General features: G+C 34.4%; 1 protein-coding gene across 1 annotated transcript in view; it reads right to left on the bottom strand.

The window, feature by feature from the left end:
- The window catches only part of LOC128231685 (serine/threonine-protein kinase tricornered-like), a 48,704-nt gene that overhangs the window by 12,211 nt on the left and 20,232 nt on the right, over positions 1-16,261 (bottom strand). Inside the window, exons 3-4 of the mRNA XM_052944758.1 lie at positions 15,153-15,204; positions 5,534-5,656 (exon numbers count right to left, since the gene is read on the bottom strand). Coding sequence (XP_052800718.1) covers positions 5,534-5,656; positions 15,153-15,204 — 175 coding nt within the window. The remainder of the gene's footprint in view (positions 1-5,533; positions 5,657-15,152; positions 15,205-16,261) is intronic.

Raw genomic sequence — 16,261 nt, 5'->3', positions numbered from 1 at the left:
GCAAAAGACTTCCAGCTTTTATCAAATTGATATCTCATTTTCTCCTACTTTTGAATTTTGTTTATTGTAATTATGTAAAATCAATTACCAATCTCATTTTCACCTACTTTTGAATATTTTTTATTGTAATTATAACAAAACCATTACCAGTCTAAACCTAATTTTACCAAACTGGGCTCAATCGAAGGTTAACGACTTTCATGAACTTGGGCGTATAGATAAATCTATGACGGAACATAAACCCTAAGTGCATTGTTCAATCACAAAGAAGCATAATTTAAACACGCAAGAGATAACCATATAAGACAAACACAACCATTTCAGTATTTAAATATTTTCCTTCTTCCAAAACATGCAACCATTTTTTTTATCAAAGTCAATATTCAAAACCATCTTATATATTTCAACTTGCATGTGAATACAAGTGGAAATTCTTATCCTTAAGTATAAGGTAAATAAAAAGAATTTCAAAGGTCATTTTGAAGGGTCATAAAGGACACGCGCTACTGTTGTCTTTTAAAATCCTCGCGTCATATCTAATAACAACAGCTGATGCAGGTTTCTATTTTTAGATATCTTCGCATATGACATGGGCTTATATTTTTATCTCCAAATCACACCACCTTTAGTAACAGGTCATATCACTTAAGTTTAACATAAAACACAGGACATGTGGCTTAAGTTTATTAATAAAACAGAACATGTCACTTTACGTTTATTTATAACAATTATCTATCCTCCCAAGTGGCCTCACATCATAAATGACAGCTAACCAGAACACCCAAACAAACACAAAAACAAGTATCATGTTTTCCTCTTTTTTAATCTTATCACATTTCATGAGCTCGCTTTAAGTTGAAAGTTTAATCAAGCCTGCTCTACTTTACAATACAAAATCTGTTAATGGCTAATAAAGATGTCAATGTACTTGTCCATATTTTTTTCATATCTTTTTTTACTTTGAACTTATCTTGGAGAAAGCTTTTCAGACTGTCCTTTTATCAACTTGCAAGTTTTGTTTTGACAACATAGATATTCAAAAACTGGACTACAGTATTGAAGGATAAGGCACTTCTCATAACCAGAAATATCGGTCATTTAGGGTTAGGTCATTCAGGGTTAACTGGGAGATAGCCAAGTTAATATCCTGAATGAAAGAGTAGCAATTGACTTACGGGACATTTTACCTTTCTGCCATTTTACCTTTCTGCGTATTAATGAGGAAGTAAATTTCCTAAACATTTTGCAATACTTGTGAAAAATTGAACATAAATTTTTGCAGACCGTCATTAAATGTCATGCTTGACTGCTATAACCTTCATACCACAGAAATTATACTGTTTCCTTTTTATTAGAGTCATTCAAAGAATACATATTTTTTGCAATATCATATGCAAAGGAGCATGAAGATATTTCGGAAAGATGGGTGAACAAAATGAATACAGTTTCATAATGTTTCTTATTTATATAAATATCAACTTTATTTATAGAAACTTGAGGACAAAACACATCATTCCTATTTTTAGAATTAAATAAATTAAGCCAGTACATAATAATAAGGCAAAAATCTCAGAGCAGGGCTGTAACTATGTTTTTTTTAAGTATCTAGATCAAGCTAAGATTAAGTCCAAGAACTGTGGTAACTTTAGGTAACCATCATCAAGTTATTTTTCCACAATATACATAATAGTCGTCATCGTTGCGTCTTTCTAACTGCGGATCAACTGTTGCGTGATTCAATGCTCATATAATTGCCATAATTCCCCTCAATACAGATCAATAACAGTGCATTTAAGAGGATTCAGATGCCTGAACACAAGTTTAAATGCGCAATATATGTGCACATTCACTTCTATATGAATCATTAACGACTTCATTCGTAACCCTTTTATATAAACATTAAACACCCAGCTAAGCAATGTAAGCGAATTAGACTTGCATTGACAACCAAACTTCTTGCTTTTTAAAAGCTTTTGAACGCAATAAAAACTTTTGATCTTTATCTAATAATTTATTTTTCATAAGTGGTTTCTTTTATATTTTTCAGAGGCCGTCTGCCAAATTTTGATTTACAAAATAAACAAAATAGTTCATAATGTGAAGGCTAATTTTCTGGGCTTTTTTTTCACACCTGATTTTAGAAAACAAACTTTTGAAACTTAACTATTCTACAATCAATATTGCTATGGTGTCATTGAATAATTACTAAAATTCAAAATAAAAAGTGCACTTTTAAGCCAATTGAAATGGAAGTGTTGAATTGTCTAAATACATTTTTTAGGCTTGATGACATGAGGAGAGTAACAAGTATCATAAGCTGAAATGAGTCACTTTCAAGTCCGTTTCCTGGCCATGGGTAAATGCGTGGACGAAATAAGCTCAAGCCTGCAAGCCCTGAACTGCTAGAATGCTTTCTGGGCTTATTTAGCAGGGCTTGCTCAAAGATTTGATCCCAAGCACTAAAATAAGAAAGCGGGCTTGTGGCCTTGAATGTGAGTCTGGCACAACCATTTGGATGAGAGGCGAACATATAAATTACTTAATACCCCACATGGATACTACTGTTTGCAAATGAACTCAGTATTTCAAGTCTTTGAAGCACTGACTGATCTTTGCTGTAAGTCTGCCAAAATCCAACAAGTAAAAATTTCAAATCAAGTGCACATCTAATGATAGTCTGTCGATGGACATCCCACATCTGAAGAAACCAACTGCAGTCATCAACGATTGGACGTTTACTTTAATGTCATCACCATGAACTTACTACTAAAGAGGCACCCCGGCTCATATCTCCCTTTAGCAAGCATACATGTACAGCTTGCATTGGTTTTACTTCAACTGACCAATCAAATGGTAGCTTTAAATTATGCTCACAAGGACGGTTTTGTTTAAATGAATTACTATGAGGTGCCAAAAATTATCTGTTTGAAACCGCTTTTAGGCGGTACAAATCGACTGCATCTATTTTGCTATATTACTTTACATTGTGAACGTGGTTTTATGAACTGATGAGTGCGCTTTCATAAGTTCATTCCCAACCAGTAGTATCATTCCCCATCACCCCACTGAAATATCATTAATGTAAGCAATGCCTCCTGCGTATTCTAGTCTAAATGGAAAAGTAAAAACTGCTCCGGCCCAATTCTGTTTCGTCCCTCTTAAATTACCTATTTTCATTAAAATCTGCCAGTAAAACATGATAACAAACTCGGCATTAATTTTTATCCTTATATGCAGTTCATATCGTTTTCAAATCTAAACCGTCACACAAGGTTTTAAGCTACAAACATAAATATCTTATTTCACACAAAATGCCATTCAACATCAAAGTCATTAAATAAAACATGCTTACTATGTTGCACATGAGACAAAAAAAGAATGGACTCACAATGAATAGACATTTCATTTTTTGTTGCCTATATACACTGAATTAACTTCATGGAGCATCGCAAAATACATGTTTTTTGAATTTTACATTGCTTTCATGTCTTATTTTGAACTAATTTTATAAAACGAGATCAAATTTGATAAAAAATTTGATTGGCATTTCCCTGTGCAGGTAGCAAGGTTGTTTTTTGTCTTTTTTATTAGTATTTTACATCCAACTCTTCATTCCGTATTGAATAAATTTGAAAATATTGTTTACTGTTGCATGAGCTTATAACAATCTTTTTGGTTGTGTGTATTTTGTGAGTCGGTTATGAAATGCCAATTAACCAACTATTTATTATTTATAGACAAATAAGCATCATTGTTTTCATTTCCCTGTTACAAAAGATATGTTAACAGCTTGACAATGTGTTTATTATGTATCAGATTGCTTGACTCTTCCCTTAAATTAAAGCATGAATATTAATGCTCAGATCTCCATAAGATAACAATAATAATTATAATGTCATGTTTACATTAACACTTATATTTTTATGTCAGCCATTTTCCATTGTTAATGTGATTTATACATGGTTTGTATTCTCTGCTAATGTTTAAACCAGTACACTGCAGGACATAGCTTTAATTTGAATAAAGTAATAGTTAGATGACAAGAAGTAAACTCTTCAATGATTAAGAATGGGCACAGTGAGCATAGCAACTGGGCCCTTCTTAAGCAGTAAGATATTACTTTAGGTCTTCTAACTGACTTAGAAAACAACCTCATTGGCTGACAAATTACCGCTAGCAGGGAGTGGTGTGTATCAGATGAATGACAGAAGTCACTTGTGAAAGTTCTTAATGATAAGCCTAGGACTTAATGATTGCCTAACTGCAATTTTATTGGCTGATAATATAAAAGTTGCATTAAAGTTGATTTAAAAAAAACGCATTTACACTATCCAATTAGCAAGGAGAAATGCATGGTAAAGTTTCTTTTTTCGGTGGTGAACGGTACATTTCAGTACAAACTACCTGTGCCGGACATATTGAGCGTGTAATCAAGATTCAATCAGAAATATCATGTAAAGGCATTTAAAACATAAAAGACTTCAAAAGCTGATTTCCAAATTTAAAACAATCAACCAGTTTCGCTCTAAAGCAATTTCAAAGTATATCAAACTGCATGATCGCATTTCAAATGAACAAACTTTGGTTCAAGGTATCGAAAAAGGCCAATATATCACGACTTACGACTCACAAAAAGACATGCATGCCAATTAAGGTACCGAACAAGGTTTTATCAAGATTAACCAAGTCATTCAAACATGCTCCATTTCTACGATTAGCTCTTCAATCCAGGAAGTCAACGAAGGCCCACACCATTCGCAAACAAAATCTGTCGACATAAGCAAACAATGAACATAAATTGTGCACATGCTAGCAGTATGATAATATTAGTGTAGATTTATGGTATGACAAATAGCCAATTGACAATTGTTCAAATTAAGGAAATTTTAAGAGTTCAAAGTGGTCATATTTTCTTTGCTGAGCCAAGTACTTTGTTTTGTAAACACTTTTTAAGGGACTGTACACCAGATTGGCACCAAAAAGTTGAACCGTTACATTAATTTTCATCATTCTGATTTCTTATCTCATTTCAGCACACAAAACCCCCCCCAATTAATTTTGCAAAATAGATATTTATTTCGAAATGATCAAACTTTTTTCCTCATTCAGATAAAGATCATTGGAAATAAACGTTGATGCAGAAAATGTACTTTATAACAGTGCAAGACTATCAATGGAAATTTTGGACTAGCAGTTCGCCTAACAAATCTCAGCATAAAGCAAGATTAAGAACATTTCCACCAAAGTCGGTTAGACCAAACATGGACATCTGTTCTGTTAAAAGTATAGGTTATAGTTTATGTTTTACAAAATTAATGTGTATATTTTCATAGCCAATGTCTATACCATGTCAGTAAACCTAACAGCATTAAAAGAATCTTTACCATTTAAAGTATTGCCAATCCCTAACTTTTTGCACAACAGCAATGACAACTTCTTCACAACTGATGATGAGGCCTAAGCTAAATGACAATACTTCTGGCTTTTCTTAGAAAAACAACCCTGGTCAATCTTTCTACATCCATGACCTTACCTCTCCAAAGGCTCCCTTGCCGATGACCTTGAGCGGCTCAAAATCTTCGACCCCTAGTCTCGATCTCTTCAGACGAAGGAATTCGGTCTCTTTCACTGCATGTTGCTGTCGCTTTTGGGATTTCTGAAATAAGAAAATGATTACATTTAGACAAACTAAGTGATGTTGATTTGAATAACAAAATACTAACATCAGCTGAAAGAATTGAACAGTTTCAAGTTGTAATATTGTTTATAATAGGCCTTGACCTACACACATATTTCAAAACAGAGTTATGGGCCTTGCTACACATGCATATTAACTCTGGCAACTTGTGTACTAAGTTTCATATCATAATCTTGAATTGTTTTTGAGTAACGGCAAACGTTAAATCTTTGGCATTCCAACAACACAAAGGTTATCAAACCTCAGCTTTTTCTTCCAAAAACATATATAAAAGCTAAAAAATGTTGTTGTTTTTTGTAGTTAAAGATAGTCTGGATACCGTTTATAAGGACTTTTAAAAAAAATTCCCAAGAGAGCATCTTTCTGAATCCCCTATAAAGAAGGATGGCATAATTTCATTTAAAGGTCAGAGAAAATGCAGAATATTTCCTAGTGTAGAAATTGAACCATCAGTACTTAATTGTTTTAAAACAGAACATATTGCAAAACCCGCCAGAAAAAATTCACATCCACATTTAGGCATTCTATAATTGACAAGATATTAAAATCCCATCAAGCTATTCTCGAAATGAGTTTTAGCACCAAAATACCCCATAATTTGTTATTAATTTAAAATTTCTCGACTTCAGCCTCTCCTCTGCATTGCCTGCATATAAATCATGTTTTTTTCTGACACAATTGCATTAATGGTTATTATTGATTCGATACGTGCGCAAGTAGCAAGTGGTTTATCCTCGGAGATAGAAGCTATCTAAACTGTACAATCGTAAATTCTGCGCCAACATAAACTGTTCTTGATGTTTCACATTACTCCTGCACATAATAATGCTACAATATGCACACTCAGCAGAAAAGCTTAAGCATTTTTTTTTAAGGACTTTTAAGAAATTCTAATTGATTAGCACATTTTTTTCAGCCTGTTAAAGAATTAACTGTTAATTTTATTTAGATTACTGTGAAATCATTAATGTTCGTGGGGCATTAATGTTCGTGGTTTTCGTGGGTTGAGTGATCCACGAATTTAAGATCCCACGAAATATTGACCCTTTATTCCCTTTTTCAATTCCCATGTTCTGTACATACTCTAGTTTATTCGTTACAGAGGCCGTAGTACACATCGAAAATATCCGTCTAACTGTATATCTTACTATCATTGTTTTGTTAATATATTATATCAGCCTTTAACAAATAATAAACCAAATTATTTTAATGTGTTTATATGAAACAAATGACAGAAGCACGTGCCTTAACATGTGCTGTTCATTAAAATCTCCAGGTGTACAAAATGTGAGTGATGAGTGTCGGTTCTCGATTTTATTTCTTTAATGAAATAATTAATCGATTACATTAGAGGTTACTGAGCACCCAATGTGACAATGTACAAAACAAAGCGTTTAATATACTTATTAAACAAAAACGTGTAAATAAATATTGAAATGAGATGATATTCAAAAGTAATTGAATTTGTAAACATCAGCTATCTTTAGGGATTGTTTACTCAAATATACGGACCTTCTCGGTGTTTTCACGGTTTGCAAAATTCTTAATTGGCATTCAATGGCTTTGTCTATCTGTATTAGGAACAGGGTACATCTTCTTTTATGACCTTAATTTCCAATTAAATCGATAATTGACATGGATATATGCACTAATTGGCATGTCGTACCACTTTAGCGAGTGTCATAAACCGAGTGACGTACACAACGGAAATCACAGGCCAGCGCGTGGAATGCAGTCGATCTAGGACGATCGCAATTTCGATTATTTTTTATTTCAAAAACGAAAAACCACGAATTCAAGTACCCACGAAATTGTAATTTTTCGGCAAACCACGAAATTTCATGCCAACGAATATAAATGATTTAACTTTTGCACCTTTATTTAGAGTTTTTTCATTTTATTTCAACATCAGTATATTGCTAGAGAATTCTAATAAGTAAAGGTTAAAGTTCACAAAATCAATTTATTTATTCTAAGGGAGCAACAGTGACTGTAGGAATGTAGTTTCTTTAACTTGTACTAGAGGCACTACCCTGTTAGTATGATGAAAGGGTCCAATATATGAATTAACTGAGTCACATACACCAATAACTGAAACAGAGTGCTAAAAAATACTTTGCTCTGATTGGCCTGTTTAAAGTGATGAACTCTAAATAAAGTTATGACCAAAATAGAGTGCACAAAATACCTCGCTCTGATTGGCGTGTTTGAAGTGATGAACTCTACGTAAATACAGTTATGACCAAAATAGAGTGCACAAAATACTTCGCTCTGATTGGCCTGTTTAAAGTGATGAACTCTAAATACAGTTATGACCAAAATAGAGTGCACAAAATACTTTGTCTGATTGGCCTGTTTAAAGTGATCGATGAGCTCTAAATACAGTTATGACCAAAATAAAATGCACAAAATACCTCACTCTGATTGGCCTGTTTAAAGTGATGAGCTCTTAATACAGTTACGACCAAATAAGAGTGCACAAAACACTTCGTTCTGATTGGCTTGTTGAAAGTGATCGATGAGCTCTAAATACAGTTACGACCAAATAAGAGTGCACAAAACACTTCGTTCTGATTGGCTTGTCGGCAGTGATGAACTATAAATACATTTATACAACATCAAGGCTAACAGACCTAGATACGTGACATGGCCAAATGTGGTCTGACTATTTTTAATAGCCATGAAAAAGCAATAAATCTGAGACACAATAGTTGTAATTCAATCCCTTTATACCAATGAATGAATGTTTAAAAATATGGTTAGAGTACACCACTGAAATATTCTATTAGTTTTATAATTTTATATCAGTTAAAATGGGCAAGGTTTTTGAACGCCTTTTGTTCATTCTGAAAGTGATTTTATTTCCTAAATCTCACATGCTCCAGTACATCAAATTTCAAAGGAATTTCAATAAATTTAACATTTTAATGTCAGTAATGTGTCTTGTGCCATGCCTGCCTCCAACCAAAAAAACAACAAGAAACGAGAAACCAAAAACACACACAAGAAAACAACAGCAAACAAAATTTTTCTTGAATGCTTGTATATATCATTTACATTGTGTTAAAAAATATATGGTCAAGCCAAATTTTTTGCTAATGCACCAGTCAATTGTAACCTAACCAGCCCCCCCCCCCCCCCCCCCCCCCCGGTCCAGGGGTACTACCAGGGATAGCTGGGGAAATGGGTCATGTTTTTACCTCGCAGATGGCCCCTAAGTGCCAGGTGAATGCATTGGTTTTTTTCCTCGCGCCAAAAATAGCGGGGAATGGGTATTACCTATAGTCCCTGGGGTGCGGGGGCATTTAGCGGGGATTTTACAAGCAGATTGCCCGCGCAGGGAGGGGATTTTACCAGGGATTGGCTGGACCGAAAGTCAAAGTCCCCGCTTTTCCCTGGACCTGGGGGGGGGGGGGGGGCATGGATACAATGGACTGGTGCATAACAATACGTTGAACTATTGGGTATAAGTCGGCAAATTTGGGTTTATATAACAGGTTACATCTTAAGAATAATTATTGTGGCTTGATTCTTCTCTTCAATTCATTAGAATCCATTATCTGTGTTTAAAAGGCCAGAATACCTAGCTAATTATATGGGAACTTTTGCACTGAAGGCAATTAGATAAACTTTACCACAAAAAGGTACTTTAACTTGGTTTATGGGACAAGCATAAAATAACTTGAACACTATTATCTAACCAAGTATGGTCATGAATAAATTAGAATTTCGAATGAAGGCTTGTCCCAGTTTTTTCTGAATTTTGTCATTTTCGTATTTTTAAAATTTCTGTTTCGTCATTATAAACGAGAATATAACAGACAGAACTGAAACAATTCAACAACAACCAATTAAAGCAATTTCAATTTTATCTAATAGTTGGCATTTATTATTTCATATATGCTAGCTTATATTGGGTGCCTCTATATTTAAAGTCAGAGAGAGTAATAAAGCACGGGCTAATCTAAAGATAACTAATGACTAAATTGGATTTTTTTTCGTTACGTATTGAAAATTTTGTCGTTTTAATTAACTTTCTTAATTTCTTTTAGCAGTCATTTGTATAAAACTGGTAAACCTTTTCGTCTTGTCAAAGGTCACCAAAATGTTAATTGATTGGTCAATATTTATCCGAAAAAAAATAAATTAACCAATGAAATCATTTCAATATACAAACTAGCCTCTGAAGATAACCTGTGGACAACTGGTCTCTAAGTTTTATATAATTGGCTGCAGAGCTTGCTCTTCTAAATGATGTTCATCTGTCCAGCGATCTCATTGGTAGAGAAATGAGCATGAACACTAAGTACAGAAAAAGGTTGGTTTGATATAAAAGCTTTCATTTTGGTGCATTTTTTTTTTAAAGCCAAAATCAACCAAGTAAATTATTATATTTCTAAATATAACGCAATAATACCAAGGCTGTTTGGACAAGCTATAAACATAAGAAAGCATTATTTGATGAACGTGTTCTTTTTAAGGTTAATTATTCATATCTTGGAAAGATACAAGTTGAATCATGGTAAAGATGTTTTTGAATATTAGGCAAACATTAATATCTGAATATTATGACTGTTCACATTTCAATAATCACTAAGTCTTATCAGCTACATTATTAAGACATCCGGCTCATCGTTGAAATGGCATGAAGGGCGCACCATCATTAGATCCAGAATTTTACCCTGCTTAGCCGTGACCTTAAAATTGTCACCTGATACAAATTGAAGTAAATCTTTCAAATTTTCAAATGCATGAAGGGCACACTTCCTCAGATCCAGAATTTTACCATATAACCCGTGACCTTAAAAGTGTCATCTGATACAAATTGAAGTAAATCTTTCAAATTTTCAAATGCATGATCAATTAAGGGCATACTGTCAATCATCAGATACAGAATTTTACCCAGTTACTGTGACCATAAAATTGTCATCTGATACAAATTAAAGTAAATCTTTTAGATTTTGAAATGCATGATCAATTAAGGGTGCACGTAACCATCATCTGATAACAAATTTCACCCATATATTGCGATTAATAAAATTGTCAACCAATGCAAACAGAGCACATCTAGGATGTTTTGATCTGCACGGTCCAGTCAAGCAGCCCTATCGAAAACAGTTTATTCACAGATTTTCCCCATTTAACATGATCTCAACAATCTTCATCAGATACAAATGTATTTTTGTGAACATAATATGCATGATTGAAGAAAAAAGCGTGCAAAAGTCACGCCAAAAATCTAATTTACCAATGAAAGTTATCGAGTCTCGCGACCGTAAACCGTGGTTACAGAATAACATTCGAGATTACAATAATTTCAAATCTCATAAAGAAGCTTAAAAACAAAGAATGCAATTATGATTTAAGAATGATGCACTGGTGTCCCATTTCAAAATCAGACAATTTTCCTGTAGTCTGTGACTCAATGCATTGTATCATAGCAACATCAACTCCAAGAAAATTACTTTAATAATAACCTAAGTCGACCCAATACAGTTATAGAATTTAAGCTCTTTTTTTTTTAGGCAGAATCAATGGTAAACTGTGAACTAAGTAGCGGGTTCAGGATCTATGATAGATAAATGAGGCGATTAATCAAGTCATCCCCCATTAGACTATCAATAACAGAACAATAGGTGCAGTTATAGTCTGCTTTGAAAGAAGATTAAATACTGTATTATTCTGACTTTTCTCTAAACACAAGATAAGCTAGGGGAGTGACAATCAGTGGAATTGTTTTGGGGAAGGGTGGCAACAATGGAAGAACAGGAATTTTTATACGCCAAAATGTTCTACAATGAACTGACGGCATTAATTGCCAATGTTTGGTGCGGTATAAATATAGCTGAACTATAAGATGGCCTCTGTAAATTGCCTATTCAGTAAAAATGTAATGTTAGAATATGGCAGTTTTCATTAAAAAGAAGAGGGGGTGAAAATTAACATGGCCATTTAACATTGACCACTTCAAGGTCAAGGTCATTTCAAGGTCAAAGTAGGAAAACTACCTCAAAATTTGATTTATCCTGCATACAGTTTTCTATTAAAGATTATTTACATTAACATCGTATCAAAAAATGGTGACAGAATGGTAAATTGTATTTTCCTCAATTAAAATCACATAATAGGGTATAGTTTTCATTTTAGTTGAAACTGCAAATGCTAATATCATTACAGCATGCTCAAGGTGGTCACAAGATTGCTATTATAAACTATCATTAAAACCAGAGTTATTGGCCTTTACAAATTTGCTTAGAAGGGGTGTATTGTCTCTGGCAACATAAAATGTGTACAGAGTTAAATGTTTTATAATTTTGGTCATATTTCAAGTCCATTTTCTATAGAGTAAATTAATATAATACTTGACCCCTCAAGGTGCCATAAATCATGTTTTTCTCTTATTATAGTACAATAAATGCGAAATAAAAGTTATATTAGTCTTAACATTTCGACACATAGTAACAACCGTATTTAGCTGTAACATATTTAGAAACATCACCTTCATTTTCGTTCAAACAAAAGTGACCATAAAATCTTTACAGCCTCCAATAAACATTTTATGGTACTAATAACCATGTACATGAATGAAAGTTTGGTGATACAAAACCTAATACACTGGCAGGGTGGAGCAAGGTTTTGGACACTTCATATTGACATGTTATCTTTTAACCCATTGTTTGTGACTTTCAAACTCTGATGATGTTCACCAGGATATCTCTGTTGATAGTGTGATACAGAAAACTGGGTGATTTTTTCCAAACAGGATAAAACTTGAGAACAGCAAACAGATGTATATCTGTATATCACCATTATCATTATCTTATTGTCAAATATTAGCTATTTGATAACAGTTCTAGACAATTATATTTCGATTAAATAGTAATACACTTTTCGGATATAGATGGTCTAACTTCAAAATGTTGAAGCTGCATTTTTTATGTTTTGGAATTTTTACCACTTTTATCACTAAAATCATATAGGCGAGACGCATCTAAATGCAAAATGCCGAATTAAGAGTCCATTGAGAAAATTGCTTTGTATCATGTGATCAAAATGTCGAGCAATGATTGGACATCTCACAGAGAAGCAAAAATGCTGAGCCTTCAGAAATTGTGTCTACAAAAATTGTAAAAACGTTGCTACTGAAAACATGGGATTTTGTAGCTTCGACATTTGAAAGTGCGGCCATCCATATGGCCTGCTTACTTCTTGGCCAGCCCTATATATATTAACATGTCTTTGCGGACACTTCTTAAAGGTCAGTCTTTGAGAACCATTTCCTGAAGATGCCATTCAATTTCCTGAAATCCCCTTAAGCACAATACAAAGTGAGGCCTTCCAAAAAATGTGTCTGGTTAACAGTGCACTGACCAAGACTTAGAATTTCGAAACGGTCGAGTAGATTTTACAATTGAGGGTTGGCTTAATACTTGACAAAACAATATTTTATTTTTCATGATTACCCTAGACATCATTAAAAAATTGAGTCAGGGCCTATTCAGAGTATAAGTTGTGTCAATTTAAAAAAAAGCTCCGCAGAGTGTTGTTGTTTTTTTTAGTCAAATAGGCAGCATAACTCGACAATTACTTAATTTAGAGTAATGTGCCTTGCTTAACATGTTATCTTTGGCAAAATGTATACCAAGTTTCATATTGAAAGTTATATCCAAAATTCAAGATTTTGCATGACAATAACGCTGCCGCCAATACCAAATCGGATTTAGTATTGGCAGCAGCGTTATTGTCATGCAAAATCTTGATTTTTTTTTTATCCACACCACCACTTTTATTCTTTGAAAAACAGACAAAATAAAACTGACTTGGGACATTTTCATTTCTGGTTGTGTCTGCAAAAAAACAAACCACCAGGAGATTATATTCTCTGGCCTTATAGATACATTCATGTATAAGGCCACTTATTCCTGCCAAATGTAATTTCCTAGCTCGTCTGGAAGATAATCAACTGATGTGGACAGAGTGAATGGTCAGTCTCAAAGGAGATACTTGTCCACAAATGTAACAACCTTCAGGATAAAAGCTCTGGGAGAAAACGGAAGAAAAGAAAAGTGAATTATACGGTAATGAAAAGATTTGTATCAGTTTAGGCAAACATGACTTCTAGAAGCATTATTAAACACGCTTTCAGCTCTTTAGGTAGTTTTTTGTGCACTATTGTACTATGACAATTAAGTATAATGGTCAAGTAACTCACTTCACCTTGCTTAATGTTAATGAGAAAGTTACCAAATTAATGTCACCGCAGCAAAGATTAACAGCTGATGTCCACTGTTAAGTCCATCAGCCCTTGAGGTGACACTGGTCAGTACAGGGCGGTCAAAATATTATAAAATGTTACAAAACAAAGGTAAACAGCAATAAGACAAAGAGGCCTGCAAAATGGTGAATGTTCATCTGTTTTTGAACAAAACCAAGGGGCATTACTTGATAAATTCTAAAGCCAGAGTAATGGGCCTTTCTTCCAGCATTGCCATCTATAACATGCACTAATTTTTCTGTGCATGTCTTGAATAATGAATGACCAACAATGACGTTTTTGTGGTAGCTGTGGTCAGTTTAGTTGTGGTCATTGTAGTGTGGTCAGTATAGTGTGGTCAGTTTAGTTGTACATGTTGTTAATGTAGTATGGTCATTGTTGATTTTTTTAGTGTAGTATGGTCAGTGTTGATGTTCTCAGTGTAGTGTGGTCAATGAAGTTGTGGTCAGTGTAGTGGTGGTCAATGTGGTATGGTCAGTGTTGATGTTTTCAGTGTAGTGTGGTCAGTGTAGTGGTGGTCAATGTAGTATGGTCAGTGTTGATGTTCTCAGTGTAGTGTGGTCAGTGGAGTAATGGTCAGTGTATTTGCGGTCAGTGTTGTGATGCCAGTGTCATTGTGGTCAGTGTAGTAATAGTCAGTGAAATTGTGGTCAGTGTAACTGTGGTCAGTTTAGTTGTGGTATGTGTAGTTGTAGTATGTTAAGTAATGGTCAGTGTAGCTGTGGTCAGTGAAGTTGTGGTAGGTGAAGTAATGGTCTGTGTAGCTGTGATCAGTGTCGTTGTGGTCAGTGTGACCTTGGTCAGGGTAGCAATGGTCAGTGTAGCTGTGATCAGTGTAATTGTGGTCAGTGTGACCTTGGTCAGGGTAGTGTGGTCAGTGTAGTTGTGGTCAGTGTATTTGCAGTCAGTGCAGTTGGGGGTCAGAGTAGTGTGGCCAGTGCTGTTGTGGTGAGTGTAGTTGTGGCCAGTGTCGCTGTAGACAGTGTAGTTGTAGTCAGGGTCAGTGAAGTGTGGTCAGAGTGATTGTGGTCAGTTTCACTGTGGACGGTGTAGTTGTGGTCAGTGTAGCAATGGTCAGTGAAGTGTCATCAGTGTGATTGTGGTCAGTGTAGTTATAGTCAGTGAATCATGGTCAGTGTGATTGTGGTCAGATAAGTGTGGTTAATAGTGGTCACTCACCTGTTCATCATTAAGACCGTCCTCTTCCATTGACTCTTCCAATTTCTGGTATCTGAAAAACACAGAACGTATAATTTTAAACAAGTTATCTATACAAACAGCATATTGGTGTTCTGAAAGAACCACACCCAAAATATATGATAATGCAATCCAGAATTTTTTCTGGGGAAACACAGCCACATTCCTGAGTTTTTTTCTACATTGACCAAGGACATTGCTCAACAACTATGTAAAACTTTGAATGAAACACTAGGGATGTGATTGACCTTACAGCTGAAAGGCTGAAACCATTGTGACGGGTTTGGAGGACAATATAAGGCCTCCAATGGGGAGAAGCACCTTGCAGAAGCAAAACTGGCTTTTTAAGGGGCTTGCCTTGCTTCTTTTTGAAGCAAGCTAGAGTCAATACTTACAACAAATTAAGTATCAACCAGAAACAACCAGTTAACTGTTTTAGTCAGTTGATTTTTTTTTATTTATATATATATTTTTCTTTGGTCCCTGAAGCCATTGAATCCGCAGAAATCCGCTAATCCACAGACAGATATCACATCCCTGAACACGCCACACCTGTGTTTCATCATTGATTACATTTACTGTACCAAGTTTCATGCAAATAACGTGGAATGAATTTTATGCAACAGGATTCCTAGCAAACATAAAATGTTTGTTTACAAATGATGAATCTTGCCTCTTCAAATGAATAATACAAAGACCTCAGGGCAATTCATCAATAAAGATAAATGAAAATAACACAATTGCAATCACTTTCCCCATTTTCCTAACCACTGGCACCAGCAGACGTCATGCGCCAGATGTTCCTAGAATCTACCTGCTAGAAGCATTTATCACATGCACCCACAAAAAAACATGTCCCTATCGGTTTCTGGTTATAATTCCCTGGCAAATATTAACTCTTTTTTTTTGTACCTTTGTTTATATGATTCTTGATAAAAAAATAAATCTGAGAATTATAGTGCAGTGAGTTCTTGGAAAAGGTCATGATTTGTTACGGAAATGTTTCATGAAATTATTATTGAAATCGCGTAATAGTTAAAGATTATAATAGTATGTTAATGCGTTATCAATTTATTTTAGTAAAATTAAAC

The sequence above is a fragment of the Mya arenaria genome, chromosome 4 (genome assembly GCF_026914265.1).
Source record: "Mya arenaria isolate MELC-2E11 chromosome 4, ASM2691426v1".
Classification (NCBI taxonomy): domain Eukaryota; kingdom Metazoa; phylum Mollusca; class Bivalvia; order Myida; family Myidae; genus Mya; species Mya arenaria.
Note: the sequence above shows the minus strand (reverse complement) of the source record. Positions and strands in the feature narration are given on the sequence as shown.